Source organism: Diaphorina citri, unplaced genomic scaffold, assembly GCF_000475195.1.
Source record: "Diaphorina citri unplaced genomic scaffold, Diaci psyllid genome assembly version 1.1 scaffold300, whole genome shotgun sequence".
Taxonomy (NCBI): domain Eukaryota; kingdom Metazoa; phylum Arthropoda; class Insecta; order Hemiptera; family Psyllidae; genus Diaphorina; species Diaphorina citri.
The window spans coordinates 107,917-126,196 of record NW_007377735.1 but is presented as its reverse complement, the minus strand read 5'-3'; the positions used below and the strand labels follow the sequence as shown (position 1 = coordinate 126,196).

Below are 18,280 nucleotides of genomic sequence, written 5' to 3'. Positions count from 1 at the left end.
ATAAATGTGCCTTGAAGTAAGGTAAAAGTGGTGCCGGGGTACAATCTTTTAAAAACAAAAAATATTGGTTTTTAGATTAACCCTTTGTGAACAGATTGAAAAAAAAAAAAAAAATCAGCCGATTACATTACCTTCCCTCCTACAAGTTGGAAAGTATAAATCTAAACCAAAGTTCCTATATTTACCTTCTTTTTGTCTTGCTTTCTCCAGCCAATGCCGAATACATCAAGATGGCCGATCACTATGTCCCAGTTCCAGGAGGAACTAACAACAATAACTACGCCAATGTAGAGCTCATTGTAGACATTGCAGTGCGATTGCAAGTGCAGGTAAGGGTTAAAATATTGACAGTCGAAAATTTCAGACGATCACATTACTTTCCTTCGTATAAGGGAAAGTAACTCTTCTTTCCTTCCTACAAGGGAAAGTTTAAGTCCAAAGTCAACCTAGTTTAGCTGGGAGGGTAAGCGCTAGGTCTGGGGACAAACAGTTAGGGTGGTTTTCACCAACCTATTTTTAGTCCCTAACAGACCTGTTAAGCCTATACAAATCAAATGGTATTCAAGAGGCTATTAGCGTAACAGGCCTTCTAAGGACTGAAATATTGGTGAAATCCACCCTTGGTAAATGTTTTTTTTCTCTCCTATTGATTTGGTTATTGCCCTGAAGGAATTGTCGATCCGAGGTGACTTCAGAACCACTGTCGAATATTTGATCACTCTGCTGGAAACCGAGAGTTTCCAAGTGAACTCTATTGATACTGCCTGGTTGGATGTACTGATTGCTGAGCGAGTACAATCAGAGAAGCCTGATATCTTGCTGGGTGTCATTTGTGGCGCTCTGCATATTGCTGACAGAAAGATCTTGGACGCCTTCCAAAACTTCCAGCTCTCTTTGGAAAGGTAAGCTCATTATCACGTCAATTGGATTCGCCTTATTTTATGTAATACGAGAAAGGATCCTTTTATTTGGAGAGACTCCTTTTTATTCAAAGAGGCTGTCAGCCTTAAACACGACAATCAATAGACTCAATCTTCTTAAATTCTTCATTTTAAAAACTTCCTTGTTATCCGTGAATATGATGAATTGATGATGGAGTATTTTCATAAGATGCATTTTTTCGTTATTTTCAATTTCTAGAATCGATTTTCCAAAAAGAAATCATCTATCTTAAAGTCTTTAGTTCCTTGCTATATTCTTTTCTCCTTCTTGGGTAAACTAATAGTTAAGATAGTTTCTTTTTAGCTAAACCAATGTTACTCTTTTTTTGGTTATTATTTGTTTTAAACCAGTTATAATAATATTCTTCTTCTTCCAGAGGTCAAATCCAGGGCTCTAATACCCTGGACCACGTGATCAATGTAGAGCTTATCCATGACGGCTACAAGTACAAAGTGGGAGTCACCAAGTCTGGTCCCAACACCTACTTCTTAGTCATGAACAGTTCCTTCAAGGAAATCGACGTGCATAGACTTTCTGATGGAGGTATGAAATTCATCTTATTTGTATATTGTCAGAATTTTCGTCCCAACACCTACTTCTTAGTCATGAACAGTTCCTTCAAGGAAATCGACGTGCATAGACTTTCTGATGGAGGTATGAAATTCATCTTGTTTGTATATTGTCATAAATTTAAAAGGAGTTGTTTAAGAAAACTTTTCACAAATGTCCACCTCGAAGTGCTGTGAAATTGTGTGGGACTCGAACCCCAGCCCACCTGATTACGATTCAAACGAGCTACTGGCACTTGTCAAAATTATTGATTGGTGTTCATAAATAGAGGAGACAATTTTGAGCTGTTGGCATTGTGGGAATTTTTAGTCTGAACTGACAAATTGTTCTTTGAGTACCCAAGCTCGATTCTAAAACCCTAGGTATAAATTGGGAACAATGAAATATCTGCTACATTGGACTTCAAGGCTCTGTGTTGTAACATGCGTATCTCTTAGTACACCAATGCCCATCAGCACAATATAAATCAAACGACGAACAGTTTAAACACTTATACTACTTCGACAGCTGAAATAAACCCGTATACCTGGTCCTCTATTAAACTGTTGGTATAGTGGAACAACTTGTTCTTAGCTGACAGCCTAAATAAAGCACTACTTATACTTATATACCTTTACTTCTTCCAGCTATTCTGCTGTCGGTTGACGGTGCCAGTTTCACAACCTACATGCGAGAAGAAGTGGACCGATATCGTATCGTGATCGGAAACCAGACCTGTGTGTTCGAAAAAGAAAACGATCCATCTCTGTTGAGATCGCCATCGGCTGGTAAACTGCTCAGTTTCCTCGTTGAAGATGGAGGTCATATTACCAAGGGACAGGCGTACGCTGAAATTGAGGTATGACTCATCTGAAGTACTAAAACTACTGTTTTCAATGCACCCTTTAGTCAGTGAGTTAGATCCTAAAATATGTAACTCGTTCTTCAACTATGAGTATAATTGAAACTACTAACAAAAAGGGACCCTTAGGGCCGGACTTTACGTCGTCACCAGAAGATTATTGAGGAGGCTCCGGCAGTCATCGCCGAACCAGCTGTGTTTGAAGAGATGGAAAAGGTGCGTGGAATATTATTTACTTCTTTTAAGGCTTTATGGCGAAATTCTCACACAGTGAGCTCTTCCACCTGATTTCAGGTGGAATTTACTGTCAGGTTTTCCGTGCTTGGCCACGGAAAATTAATCATAAATTAAGAGTGGTTCACATTTTGGCAAAATCCTCTCCAATTGCACATCTACGAGTATTTATTTATTATAATTCTTTACTTACTTAACATCTAGATTCTAGAATATACGTATTAGGAACATTCTTCCAATTTCAGCTTTCCAGCTGTTAGGGTCCTGGCGATAAAGCGATCAGTGTCTAAATGAGTGAAAGCCTAATTTAAACTCAGAACTAATTCTTATGACGGATGAAACTTTGCAATTTTCCCATTATTTCAGGTATTTCAGCAATTTTTTGATTTGAGCCAATTCACATAATGGATCACGTCGTCACCAGAAGATTATTGAGGAGGCTCCGGCAGTCATCGCCGAACCAGCTGTGTTTGAAGAGATGGAAAAGGTGCGTGGAATAACCTTATAGGGAGAATGGCCTAGTGGTCAAGTTTCTTGACATTTGATTTGACAATAACATAATCTTTACTATCAGGTTGCCCGAGCTTGGCCACGGAAAATTGATCATGACTTGAAATCTCTTTAGATTTCTGTAAAATCCTGTCTTACTTCACATTTAAAACATATGAGGGATGTGCCTACCAAATTTTAGCTTTCTAGGTGTTGGGGTTCTGGAGATAGAGCGATCACTGTGTGAATAAGTGAATGGATTTCGCTTCTATACAATCTTTACCATGTATAAATCAGTAATTATGAAGATTTTTTTACTTTACTTTTGAAGTCCCCAGAGTCCTTTTTCCGTAGAGACCACACTTTAGCAGACTAGGATCTGTTGAATGCCCGACAATTTGAACTCCTTAGCTAAATTAATGAAACTTTGTAATTTCCCCATTATTTCAGGTATTCCACTACTTTTCTTGACTTGAACCCCATTCCCTAAATGCAGAAATCTTTGTCATTTTAGGCCGCAGTCCGTATTGCCAAGATGGTGGGCTACGTGAGTGCCGGTACCGTTGAGTATTTGTACGACACAGATGGCAACTATTTCTTCCTGGAGTTGAACCCGAGACTTCAAGTAGAGCATCCTTGTACAGAGATGGTGTCTGATGTCAACTTGCCGGCTGCTCAATTGCAGGTACGTTGGTTCAAAACGTAGGCATACCCCTTCGAACAGTCGTTTCCTTCCTTTTTCCAAAGCTTTTAATGGCAGGATTATTATTATTTTTTTTTTTAATAGTAAGTTATCATCAAAATTTCTGAGCTTTGAAAATTATATCAGTGATGTACAGAACTAAATCTTATGTACCATGTTAAGATCTATCGTTTTATGTACGGAATATCGGATTTCCTAACGTACATATTCACATGTCAAAAGTGTGTGTTAATTAATCAACAAAAAAAATTGATCTGTATATTTTAGTTGTTACTTTCTTTTTTATAACTTACTCTTTATTTTACACATCCCCTCTTATTGCACACCAATTTGTTTAACTTGACATCAATTAAGTTTTTTTTCTATTCTGTGTACTTTGGCATTTGGTAAAGCTATTCTGTTCCAAATACACAAGGCCTTGTGTAGACTGTGGGATAAAGGGACTTTTCAGTCTCACTCTGTTTTCAATGCACCCTTTAGTCAGTGAGTTAGATCCTAAAATATGTAACTCGTTCTTCAACTATGAGTATAATTGAAACTACTAACATAAAGGGACCCTTAGGGCCCGACTTATTGACTGAGTAGTCCACTGAAAAAAGTATTTCTTTTTTATAACTTACTCTTTATTTTACACATCCCCTCTTATTGCACACCAATTTGTTTAACTTGACATCAATTAAGTTTTTTTTTTCTATTCTGTGTACTTTGGCATTTGGTAAAGCTATTCTGTACCAAATACACAAGGCCTTGTGTAGACTGTGGGATAAAGGGACTTTTCAGTCTCATTATGGCAATATAAACAGGGCATTTTTTAAGATGAGTTTTTCACCGCCGTTTTTATTTCGTAGCAATGAAACAACTGCTACATTAGACGCATGTGGTCTGTGTCGTAGTATGCCCCTCATCAGATGGGCGATAAGAGACAAAATGATTCCCAATATTCTATTCTATTTGAAATTTTCCCCCACAGGTTATGAAGATGGTGATGACTCTAGCAGCCAGCGAGTCCGGTTCTGTGTTCTACGTGAAGAGACCAGGCGCTGTGGTAGATGCTGGTTCCCTGATTGCCACTCTGGAGTTAGATGATGCTAGTCTGGTCACCAAAGCTATCGACTACAAGGGACAATTCCCGGAGCTGGATGTGGGCACCCCCGCCATGGGAGAGAAGCTGAACAACATTCACAATCACTATAGACAGATGCTGGACAATATCCTTGCAGGTAGGTGGCAATAATAATTAACCCCGGAGACGTTTTCTACCGGTCTGGCTGGGGGACCTTAAACAGGGAGCAGACCAGTGTCTTGCTGTAGGACTATAAATAGGGATCAGAGCAGTCAAACCCTGACCAGCCTGGCTAGCTGGAGGTTACATAGAGTTTATCATGCTTCAAAGGAAAAGCACAGGTCCTTATGACGGTTGACTGCGGCTCTGGGCGGGCCAAATAATCTTGGCTGGAGATCATTGAATTCCATTTACTTTTCAATTTAATGATGTACTTTCTTGTTGTACTTCAGGTTATTGTCTCCCAGAACCTTACCACTTACCTCGCCTGCGTGAAGTTATTGAAAAGTTCATGAGTTCCCTACGCGATCCTAGTCTACCTCTGTTGGAACTGCAGGTAAGTTCTTTTAACCCAACAACTTACCATCAAAACTAGGCCTAATAAACGAGACAAAATGGTCCACGCCATAAACGAGATTGAAACTGCCGACAAAAAAAGACTTTCCAGGAAATAAATCAATAAATTGTAGATTTCAAGATTTATTTTGGGGGTCAAGTGGTTGGAATATAACACATGCTTTTAAGTACTCTCCCTTTGTCCGGGGTAAAGGTTTACGTTGCCCTTGGCGTCAATTTAATTTGAAGAATACAATTACCTGGTGGTGAAATGGGCAATGAAACATACCTAGGTATAGGTATAAATGTTTATTTTACATTATTCTATAACTCTATAAGGTTTATTTTATGTTTATTCTCTAAGGTTTACTTTATGTTGCTCTATTCCAGGATGTGATCTCAACTATATCCGGCAGAATTCCCATTTCCGTAGAGAAGAAAATCCGCAAACTGATGTCCCTGTATGAAAGGAACATCACCTCTGTCCTTGCTCAATTTCCTAGTCAACAGATTGCAAGTGTGATCGATAGGTAAGTCAGGGAACTCACATTGTGAAAGATGTGTCAATCCGTGATCGACCCTCCAAATCCCCCCTATAAATTTGAATCTAAAGCCTTGAACTTTAAAAGAGTTATAAAGCACTCGGCCGTCTTGAACCACCTGTTAAAAAAATATTCATATTCAGCCTAAGAACTTGTCTTGGAAAATATTCCACCTTTAGCAGTTTACCTAACCGAAAACTTGTCTCTGAAAACGTTTTGATTTTTAGCCCTGGAACGTTTCCTCATGATGTTTTAACTTCCTAAAAAAGATATTCTAACAAAATGGGAACATTTTTGATGATTTTTTTTTCTCTGAAATTTCCAAACTCCCCAACACCAAGGGAAGTATTCTATCTTAATCCGAAGTATTGCCATTTGATTCTGAGTGTCCAATTTGATCCCAAGTATTCTAACTTGATCCCGGGAATTCTTCCTGTTTTCTAGTCATGCAGCTACGCTCCAGAAGAGAGCAGATCGGGATAACTTCTTCCTGCAAACCCAAGGCATTGTTCAACTGGTGCAGAGATACAGGAATGGAATTCGAGGCAGAATGAAGTCCGCTGTTCATGAACTGCTCAGACAATACTACGAAGTCGAGAGTCAATTCCAACAAGGTACGTAATCGCGGTTTCACGAGCCAAATCCTAACTCCTTGTACCTAAAGTGTAACAATGACAGTGTAGGGATAGTAACTTTATCTACTTCACTGCAAAGTAAGTAAAATAGATAAAATTACCATACCTACATTGTTGATATGGAACTTCACAAACTTACCCTCTTCGATAAAATGTACCTAAAGAGTGAGTTACATGTTTTAGGATCTGACTCTTTGGGTGAGCTGTCCACTGAAAAGAGTAGTTCTTTTTTTATAACTCACTCAGTCTTTACACATCTCTACTTAATTAGAGGCTGCATTGTTCAACTGGTGCAGAGATACAGGAATGGAATTCGAGGCAGAATGAAGTCCGCTGTTCATGAACTGCTCAGACAATACTACGAGGTCGAGAGTCAATTCCAACAAGGTACGTAACCGCGGTTTCACGAGCCAAATCCTAACTCCTTGTACCTAAAGTGTAAGAATAACACAGTAGGAGTAGTAACTTTATCTACTTCACTGCAAAGTAAGTAAAATAGATAAAATTACCATTCCTACATTGTTGATATGGACCTTCACAAACTTACCGTCTTCGATAAAATGAACCTAAAGAGTTACATGTTTTAGGATATGACTCTTTGGGTGAGCTGTCCACTGAAAAGAGTAGTTATTTTTTTATAACTCACTCAGTCTTTACACATCTCTACTTAATTAGAGGCAATTCTATTCAATTCAATTCTTGATTGGCAGGTTTCAAACCAAGTTCCGGTACTGTACAAGAGTTGAATTTCCGCTCCTCGAAGAACGTGTGGGGTTATTTCAGTGTTGCCGCTTCAGGAGGTCTGCACGAGTTTGCTGACTCCCAGTTTGGACATTGCTTCTCTTGGGGAGAAAACAGAGAGCAGGCCAGAGAGTAAGTATCTACTACATATTATTCTTCTTCTTCCTCGCCTTTTCCCTTATTCAGACGGGGTCGGCCTTTTTCGTCAGCCTCTCAATCAGCCCTAGATAGGGTGCTTGCTTTGGCTGACATTTGGTTTTGGCAACAAATTTTTTACGATTGGATGTCCTTCCCCCTCAACCGTTGCTATTTCTCTAGCAAGAGAAATTTCAGGCTAGTATCCTCCCTATTTAAAATCTCCCAGCCTGATAACTACTAATATTAGTACTAATCTGCGAGATTCTGTATTTGATCTATGTTATTACCAATCAAATATATATACAAATAATCAGATAAACCAACCTCAGTATTGGTTAGCCAGATTTGAAGGTTGGTAGCACAGTGACATCTATGATGGGCATTAATGCTTAACACGAGTACTTTGATGTTTTTTTCCCCTTGTGTGTTTATTGCTCTACTCGTGATTTATATTGACAGTAATGGAGAGTCTAAGCACTTAACTATTCTACCTTGAGTTAGTGCCTACAACTGCCCGTAAGGGACTTCTCAGTAATACTTGTATGTTAAGTAACTACTTATGTTAAGAAACTACTATTAGAGGCACAATTAAAGGTATAAGGTTAATTTCTTAGAGATTTAGAGGCGTCATTATTTTTACGTCCAAGTCAAATTTTCGACTCTATCCGTTTCAGGCCACTACGACAAATGTGTGACCGCCCTGCGAGAGAAATACAAGGATGACATGGCAGCTGTGACCGCTACCATCTTCTCTCACGGGCAGGTCTCCAAGAAGAACATGTTAGTCACCATGCTGATTGACCATCTGTGGTCGAATGAACCAGGACTTACTGATGAGCTGGCTACTACGCTGAATGAATTGACCTCGCTGAACCGCAGTGAACATTCCCGGGTTGCCCTCAGAGCTAGACAAGTGAGTAAAACAACCGGGGTCTAGTTTCGATTGGGTGTAATAATAATAATAGACTCTTGAGTGGAAGGTAACCACTAGGTGAGGTCAACGCTGGAGGCGTTCTCTACCACCTAACCCTTAGAGCTCCAATATTATGTTGTCGAATTCTCAAATAAATTAGGATAAATTTTCATGCCTCGGCTGGGATCGAACCCACGCCCTCCTAATTACCAGGCGAGCGTCTTGATCACTACGGGTTCAATCCTAGCCGAGCCGAGGTATGGAATTTTTCCCTCACTATAACTTTAGACTTTGACCACAGTAATAGTAGTAGCCTACTGCTGGAGTATAGGGGCTTTTATAAATGAGCACTACTATCATTATTATTAGGTACTATCTCTTGAGTGGAAGGTAACCACTAGGCGAGGTTAACGCCGGAGGCGTTCTCTACCACCTAACCCTTAGAGCTCTATTATTATGTGGTCTAAATCTCAAATAAATGAGGATGAAATTCCATGCCTGGGCGGGGATCGAACCCACGCCCTCCTGTTTACCAGGCGAGCGTCTTGACCACTACGCCACCGAGGCAGGTTTCTTCCTAGGAAGCATTGTGTTTTTCTTTTAATCATTTTTATGCGAACCATTTCATACATGACCCTTTTTCTGCGGGAACCAATTCACTTGTGACCTCTATTCACCTTTTGCATAGGAAGCTACCTACATGGGGATCTAACGAAATTCCTGTGTGGGGAGTCCAGTACATATATAGAACTTTACACAGCTATGTGAATCGATATATCCGGATAAATGGTTTATGCTAGTGTTTCTCGCGTAAAATTATCTATTCCTTGTTTGTATACCTACCTTCCGACCTTAAATAGACTGGGGTAAAGGGATTTTTCAGTCTCATTCCAGCAGTATTGCTCCATAGAATAGAACACGAAACTTCTCTTCTTTTTCTTCGCCTTTTCCCATGTTCAGATTTGGTCGGCGTTTGTCGTCGGCCTCTCAGTCAGCTTTAAGAGTGATCGCTTTGAGGCCATGGCCATAGAGTGAGGCCATGAGCGCAGAATAGAACATGAAACTATTATCTAAATATCTCTTTTCCAGACCAAGCTAGAAGCGTACGGTAACAAAGTGGGACCAATGCATGGCCTTCCCGTGTCCACTCCTTACGTCACCAAGGATTATCTACAACAGAAAAGATTCCAAGCTCAGAGTGCTGGCACTACGTATGTGTACGATTATCCAGACATGTTCCGTCAGATGTTGGAGAAACAGTGGAAGCAGTACATTGAGGAGAGGCCCAGTGGTAAGTTGGGATGGAAAATTAGTGTATCCGAGACCTCTATCCTAGTCCAACAAAGTGTGGGGAGGTATTTACAATTCAATATTGTGATTCAATTCATTAGGCTGGGGGAACAACAGGGAGTAGACCAGCTTAGTTTGGCTTGGGGACTTTAAACAGGGAGGATACCAGCAAATTTTGTAGCCTAAACCAAATGTCAGCCAAGAGCAGCTAGGGCTGATTGAGAAAACGCTGACCCCGTCTAAACACGGAAAATGGCGAGGAAGAAGGAAAAAAATTGTTCAAATTTCTTCTTTTCCGTCGTTATGTATTCCATTTGTAAGATACTTTCTGGAATATGGTAATGGTGGTGTGTTAAAATGGAATTTGCTCTGGTCTTTTTCGTCTAAAGTTCCTTCTTTTTTAAAAGCTTCTAATCGTTATGGTCTTATTTTTTCAGAGGGTATCGTGAAGCCTGCTCAGGTCCTCAACTTCGTAGAGTTAGTCCTGGTAGAAGATCAACTCGTTGAACAGAAGAGACTGCCAGGCGAAAATAACGTAAGTACCACTACACAACTCAAGGAAGCATACAAAATTTTAGAGAAATCAAGTAAACACTGCACGACTCAAGTAAACATACAAAACTTTTTACAATTCAAGTAATCGAACTGAACTTTACACAACTCAAGTAAGCATACAAAACTTTACACAAATCAAGATAACACTTTACTACACAACTTAGGTAATCGAACTGAACTTCACACTAAATCAGGTAAACGTAAGTAAATTTACACAAGTGAATTAGGATTGCTTTGGAGCTAGGGCTAGAAAAGGCGTGGAAATAGACTCCACTCCACTTCAATTAAAACGAATTATGCTCGTATTTTACACTACCTCTGTCTAAGGAAATACTGACCAATTTTGTACCAAATACATGAGACCTTGTTTAGACTGCGGGAGTAAAGGGACTTTTCAGTCTCGTTCTGGCAGTATAAACAGGGTATATTCTATTCTAACTCCGATCTGTTAAAAATTACAGGGTGTTTCATAATCTCCGATTTCTCTTTCCAGGTGGGCATGGTGGCTTGGAAGTTCACCCTGTACACACCAGAGTACCCAGACGGTCGCGATATCATTGTCATCGCTAACGATATTACAGTCAACATTGGTTCGTTTGGACCCCGGGAAGATCTGGTGTTCGATTTGGCTTCGAAAGAGTCTCGCCGCCTTGGAGTACCAAGGATATACATTTCGGCCAACTCCGGGGCTCGAATTGGGCTGGCTGAGGAAGTGAAAGCTTTGTTCAAGGTCGCCTGGGAAGATCCAGATGAGCCCGAGAAGGTAAGAGTGGTAGAGATTGCCTTAGGGCTTAGGGAATTATTTCGCCCTTCCTAAATAAGTTCAATTTAAGTTTAGGAAGAGCAGTTATAGTATATTTTAATTGTATGTCAACAAAGTTATAACTGAAAATCGCTTGACTTGGTTTGAGTCCAAGTCAAGTGATAAAATTTAGTGTATTGAGCGGGGAACGAATTTGTGACAAGCATTTATGCTCAACACCATTACAATTCCTTTTTAAAAATAATTGTCTCTTCCACAGGGATTCAAATATCTCTACCTCACGCCCGAAGACTTCACGAAGATCTCGTCGTGCAATTCCGTGAAGGCAATTCTGATCGAGGACGAAGGAGAATCTCGCTACAAGATCACCGACATCATCGGCAAAGACAACGGGTTGGGCGTAGAGAACTTGCGTTTCGCCGGAATGATCGCGGGCGAAACTTCGATCGCTTACCGCGAAGTGGTGACGATTTCGATGGTCTCTTGTCGGGCGATTGGTATCGGGGCGTACCTGGTTCGTCTCGGGCAGCGAGTGATTCAGATTGAGAACTCGCATATCATCTTGACCGGATACAGCGCTTTGAACAAGGTGAGTGATGGACTTGAACCCTCTTCATATTGATAACTATGGATAGGAGAGAGAAATAATCAATAAAATTCATTGATTAACTGCCTAAAGTTTGGGTTGCCAAAATGACACAGCATACGACAGTAGCGTGATGGTGAAGTGACCACCTGGTAAACAGTACTTTGTGAATCCTAGTGAGACCTTAGTAGATTCCACCAAAGACCAATTTTTTTGTTAACCATGGTTTAGTAGTTTTGTATCAAGAAAGAATGTTTATTAATGCAAGCTCACTGGCCATTACACAACTATACTCCCATAGAAGGTCACGGGTTTAATATTATTACATTTATGAATTCGATTCCAAACAGTCAAACTCAACCAAGCAATATTTTCATTTCAGCTGTTGGGTAGAGAAGTGTACGCTTCCAACAATCAGCTGGGTGGTACCCAGATCATGCACAACAATGGTGTCTCCCACAAGACAGAGCCCAGAGACCTGGACGGAGTCTACACCATCCTGAAGTGGCTGTCCTACATTCCAAAGACCAAGGCCTCGCCTGTTCCCATGATCAAACCGTGTGATCCCGTGGACAGAGAAGTGGACTATATGCCAACCAAAGTCCCCTATGATCCTCGCTGGATGTTGTCGGGAAGACAGAGCCCTAGTAAGTCTTTTATAGTTGCGTTTAGCGAACTTTTTTCGATTCCAAAGACCAAGGCCTCGCCTGTTCCCATGATCAAACCGTGTGATCCCGTGGACAGAGAAGTGGACTATATGCCAACCAAAGTCCCTTATGATCCTCGCTGGATGTTGTCGGGAAGACAGAGCCCTAGTAAGTCTTTTATAGTTGCGTTTAGCGAACTTTTTTCGCTGGATGGCTTTGCTGCTTAGCGTATAAATAAATAAAAACTTCTCGTGTGTTTAATTCTCAATTAGAGCCAGAGTGACAGTATCCATTATGCGAGCTCCTACTATGTGTATCCGAAAGGCTCACTCAAGATTAATTTCAGGAGAGAATCTCCTCGGATATGAAGATGGGGTAAAAACTTCTCGTGTGTTTAATTCTCAATTAGAGCCAGAGTGACAGTATCCATTATGCGAGCTCCTACTATGTGTATCCGAAAGGCTCGCTCAAGATTAATTTCAGGAGAGAATCTCCTCGGATATGAAGATGGGGTGTCCTGATGGAAGACAAAATTAAGAGACCATGGTGTCATAAGGTCAATGATAGAGAACCTTTTCTTTTGTTGTACCATGATTCTCAATTTGACCAAACCTCCTTGTTTCCCACAGCCAACAGCAGCGTCTGGGAGAACGGATTCTTCGATTACGGGTCCTTCGAGGAGATCATGCAGCCATGGGCGCAGACCGTCGTCTGTGGCCGTGGCAGGCTAGGAGGCATCCCCATGGGAGTGATAGCGGTCGAAACGCGCACTGTCGAAGTCAAACTGCCCGCCGACCCTGCCAATCTGGATTCGGAAGCGAAAACTCTCTCCCAGGCTGGTCAGGTTTGGTTCCCGGACTCGGCGTATAAGACGTCGCAGGCCATCAAAGATTTCGCCCATGAAGGATTGCCCCTGATCATCTTCGCCAACTGGAGAGGATTCTCGGGTGGAATGAAAGGTGAGTGGGACATTACAGGAGTAGGATGAGAAAGGGTCAAGAAACCCTTGTTTTGAAGTCGACCTTAAATTATGGGGGAAACAAAAGTAGTTGTAGAAGAAGAATAAGAAGAAATATTATTAGAGGTTACACAAATACTCGCGTACTGGCTGATTAATCAATATGGTAAAAGTAGCTTGGAAGTTCGTTGCATGATTTGACTCAAACAATCAACAGACAAACGAAGAATTTAATTTAACATACCTTTTTATACTGTTGGCTGGGACAAACAAAAAATCCCATTATATGCCAACAGTTTAAGTTCAGTAAAACCTTTACTTTATTCCGCCCTATTCCCCTCAGATATGTACGAGCAAATCATGAAGTTCGGTCAATATGGTAAAAGTAGCTTGGAAGTTCGTTGCATGATTTGACTCAAACAATCAACAGACAAACGAAGAATTTAATTTAACATACCTTATTTATACTGTCGGCTGGGACAAACAAAAAAATCCCATTATATATTATATGCCAACAGTTTAAGTTCAGTAAAACCACGTAATATAATACTTTATTCCGCCCTATTCCCCTCAGATATGTACGAGCAAATCATGAAGTTCGGCGCCTACATAGTGGACGAGCTACAGCAGTATAACGAGCCCATCATCATCTACATTCCTCCCAATGGGGAGCTGCGAGGAGGTGCCTGGGCAGTGGTGGATAACCAGATCAATCCTAACCATATCGAGATGTACGCGGATCCAGACTCCAGAGGAGGAGTTCTGGAACCCGAAGGAATCGTGGAGATCAAGTTCAGAATGAAGGACCTCCTCAAGTCGATGCACAGAATAGACCCCATCATTACTCAGGTAAGGGAAAGTGTCCTGTTTCAAATGTATTGCCACTGACTGTCCGGAAAAAAATTACCCATTTTTAGGCCAAGGAAGAGAATAGAATATACCTTGTTTATCCTGCTCGAATGGAACTAAAAAGTCCCTTCACCCCAGCAGTCTAAGAAAGGTCTCGTGTATTTTATGGGTTAAATAACATATCTTAATACATAAATGTTAACAGCAGAAGACCTTATTTGATTGGAAAATGGTACGAAAATTACATGACAAACATTAGACCTTTTTTAATTGTACTAGCTTGATTTTACCGTTGGAACAACAACTTGACATTAACATATACACGGGTTTTACCCGTTGATTTGTTAATCAATCAACATGATTATTTCCCCAGGCAAAGGAAGAGCTAAGTCGTGACCCGGAACAAGAAACTAAGGCCCGTCTGGAGAACAAGATAGCAGAGCGGGAGAAATATCTTACCCCCATGTATCATCAAGTGGCAGTTCACTTTGCTGATCTCCATGACACGCCGGAGAGAATGCTCGAGAAGGGCTGCATCTATGTAAGTATTTATTATTATTATTATTATTTGTCACGTTTTTCTGCGGTGACCGAAGTGTGATTTTTTTTTCTCCTTCAAAAGGTTTGATAGAGGGAACTGTAACTGCTCAAGATCTTATCGTTCCGAAATCGAAGAGCGAAGGAAGACAGGATAGCAGAAAGCCAGCCGTTCCGAGAACGAACATTATCCGTTCAGGATAAAATCCTCCCCGGGCGGGAATCGAACCCGCGACCTAGCGCTTACAAGGCAGAGATGCTACCAACCAAGCTAACTAGTCTGACCGAGTGGGAATGCTCTCATTTAATGTAACGCGCCACCGCCACTTAGGATAAAGCGCCGAAAAAGTGGAACTTTGAAAAGAAAAAGTAATGTAACAGTTTGAACGAGCTGTAAGGCGTTAAAGCAAGAAATAATTACAGGGTGAAATTATTGCCTAGGGCAATCGCTACCATTCAAACCATTCTATACGTTTGGGTTTAATTTCAGGACATCGTTCCCTGGAGAAGATCCAGGAAGACCCTGTACTGGAGAATGAAGAGACTTCTGCTGCAGAATCAAGTCAAGAAACAACTCAAGAGAATAGACCCCAACCTGACTGACGGCAGAGCTCTGGAAATGCTAAGAAGATGGTTCATTGAAGACAAGGGCGCTACTGTGGTAAGTTTGTTATTGTTATTATTTTATTTTTTCAATCGAATTCGGTAAAATGAGTTAGGGGTGTAGATATAATGCTTTAGATTTAAAATGTCAAAAGTGACAAGGTAGGAGTCCTATTAGTTCAAAAAGATGTAATTTCTAGAGACCAACGTTTTTCAAATAACTGGTTCGCTCCTAATTCAACTGAAACATTATTTGTAAGTAGTACGTTCATGTACTGATTTTTAGGTTAATTTTCAATTCCAGGGATATCAATGGGAGAACAACGAAGAAGTTGTCAACTGGCTGACTAGTCAGATGGACGAGGAAGGTAACATTTCCTCTCAATCTATCGTGGCCACCAATATCAAGTGTGTTGTCAAGGACGCCATCCTATCTCAAATTAAAACTTCCACTCAAGACATCCCAGAAGTAGCTCGCGAAGCCCTAGTGGAACTTTTCAGTGGACTGTCCAGTCAACAGAAAGCCGACGTCCTGCGTACCCTGTCACATTTGGAAGAGAAAGAAAGCTGATCAATGCCGTCGGCAGCCAGTAGAAAGCGAAATAAAAAGAAATCTAGAAAACATTCGAGTTGTGGAAAGTAGACATTTTAGTGTAGAGTGTACATACATTTTAAATTTTACTTCAGTCCTAGGGAATTCTGAATTATTTATTTATTTGAAGAGATGTAAGTTTATTTTTTTCGTTTTGTTTTATGAAATGTCTTGTTTATTTGAGCTTCGTTATGATCAGCTTCAAAGAAGTTGAGGAAGTGCATTACTTGGTAATGTTTTAATTGTTGAACCATTTCTAAACTGTCGAAGAATTTATTCTATGCGGATAACTGCAGTGAACTGGAAAAGTTTTCTGCAGAGACCGACACCGAAGCGAATACAATAGTCCGTCCCTTATACCTTTTTATTACTATTGTAATAATAAAGGAAGGACGGACTAAAAACTTAAAATAGTAAGGGTACTTGAACCCTGTTAAGCATTGGCAGTTTAAAGTGGGCCCTGATAAAGTACCACCGTTGTTCCAGGAATAACACAGAAGAGAGTTTAAAGTGAGTGCCTCTTACACTCTCACAGTCAAGTAAAACAATAATAAAACGCATATAAACGCTCGTAATACATCTAGTAGGCCTACCTATACCTACGTATTCATGAAAATGGTTTGCTTCATGTAGGTATGAAATTGTTAAGTGATTTCGCCACCTACTGTCACAATTCTTACAAACACCTCCATATTGTGCAGCACATCTTCTGAAATTCCTATGAATCATATCGGAGTGACCTCAACAATAAGTATGTCTTATTGTTTCAAAAGAATTGTTAAACCTTATGAAACGAGAAATAAACTTGATCTTGTAATTATGTAAATCATTTGGAAAATGAATCTATTCTTCTTCCTAAACGGATTCTACAGGGTACGCAATGAGACCGTTTGTTACAATTCTAGTAACAATATCAACCTTGGTCAATGCGAAAGAAAAATCTTTCAATTTTGGGGGGAAATGGGTAGAAAATGGCTACACTTGGTTTTCTATGGATGCCTACTTAGGTAAGTAGACGTTGTCAAATGCTCGTGAACCTAATTTAGTTGATAGCTTCCAACACTGACTTCGACAACAATAACAAACTTTTGGACATTTTTCAAATGTCAAAATGCTACTTTTTGAGCTTTCCCCTAAAAAGGATCCCGGTCCCTTCTGAAAACAGACAGGTCGGTCGATGAGATTCAAACAAGGGCGAACTGAATTTCTATAGGAAACTCGTAATTCATTGAATTATTGTTTTCTAAACGTTCCCATTCAATTCTCACGGTTCTCATTCCAGCAACCACCCTTTATTATCTGAATCCTAGGACCCGATGATCATGAGTATTAAAAGGGTCTGGCAATTATAGCATGACGTAAGACGGCAAATGATAGCAGTCTCATCTGCCAAGTAAAAAACTCACTGCCAAGAGTGCCAAGGTAACAGAAGCAATTATAGCATGACGTAAGACGGCAAATGATAGCAGTCTCATCTGCCAAGTAAAAAACTCACTGCCAAGAGTGCCAAGGTAACAGATCTCATCCTTTGACGTAAATCCCTTGGAAAAAACTCGTCCGCTTCCAAGTGGCATTCATTAATTATTTCATACATTCCGTTATATGTCAGAAAAACTTAATAGTAACTGGCAGGGTCCCTTCTATTGTTTCTTATTCTAGGGATCGTTCTTAATCTAGGGCTTCTCAGTCCTAACAGTACTCTTATTTAGAGGAAAATGAGCAACTAGTTTTACGAGACAGGTGTACAAATAAGTGAACATAATTTTACTGTCCCCTTAATAGCCTAGCACAGAGAGATTCATGGTTATCTCGTATATAAAAGAGTTTGTAATCTAGACTATTCTATAATACACTCAGACCGATTCTCAATATCTATGACGCACAATATATACAAAATAGTCATTATGATACTTGAAAATTAGCGTCTTCTATCTTCTCAACATTTCTTATCAGTAGAGAGATAAAAGGTGTTATTTAGAGATCGAAAACCGAAAATAAGGCAGGTGAAAAAAAGAAAAGAAAAAGATAATAATAAAAGATTCAAATTGAAATCTTTTATTATTATCTTTTTTCTTTTCTGTTTTTCACCTGCCTTAGGCCCGGTACGAGTGTTTTCCGGGCCTAAGGCAGGTGAAAAAAAGAAAAGAAAAAGATAATAATAAAAGATTCAAATTGAAATCTTTTATTATTATCTTTTTTCTCTTCTGTTTTTCACCTGCCTTCCACTTCAGACTTTTATGGTTCGGCAGCGGTTCCTAAAATGTGGTCACAGTCGTCAGAGAGTTGATTTCAGAACTTACCTTTTACTATGGAGAGATCGAAAACCGAAAATTATTAATATCAGACAGCTCTTATATTCTCTCCTGTAGGAAACCAATATTATTGGCAATATTTAGGTACCTACGTCAATATTAACTCCATAGAGGCCCAGGACAGTGTTATTTTAAAAGGATCATTGGGTTTGACCGCTCAAAAATGGACCACTAAGTCAACACGAGACTGTAGACCTGACTCTGAGGGTATATTAGAACCTG

General features: G+C 40.1%; 1 protein-coding gene across 1 annotated transcript in view; it reads left to right on the top strand.

Annotated features, from left to right (window-relative positions):
• LOC103507248 (acetyl-CoA carboxylase 1-like) overlaps positions 1-18,280 on the top strand; it is a 46,308-nt gene that overhangs the window by 12,988 nt on the left and 15,040 nt on the right. Inside the window, 25 exon segments of the mRNA XM_026822161.1 lie at positions 211-329; positions 670-902; positions 1,319-1,596; positions 2,139-2,350; positions 2,483-2,569; positions 3,012-3,074; positions 3,591-3,761; positions 4,750-4,999; positions 5,295-5,398; positions 5,788-5,927; positions 6,384-6,553; positions 6,848-6,961; positions 7,285-7,447; positions 7,680-7,804; positions 8,128-8,366; positions 9,450-9,657; positions 10,094-10,191; positions 10,705-10,974; positions 11,234-11,563; positions 11,943-12,207; positions 12,837-13,166; positions 13,740-14,014; positions 14,388-14,555; positions 15,042-15,212; positions 15,459-15,724. Coding sequence (XP_026677962.1) covers positions 211-329; positions 670-902; positions 1,319-1,596; positions 2,139-2,350; positions 2,483-2,569; positions 3,012-3,074; positions 3,591-3,761; positions 4,750-4,999; positions 5,295-5,398; positions 5,788-5,927; positions 6,384-6,553; positions 6,848-6,961; positions 7,285-7,447; positions 7,680-7,804; positions 8,128-8,366; positions 9,450-9,657; positions 10,094-10,191; positions 10,705-10,974; positions 11,234-11,563; positions 11,943-12,207; positions 12,837-13,166; positions 13,740-14,014; positions 14,388-14,555; positions 15,042-15,212; positions 15,459-15,724 — 4,849 coding nt within the window.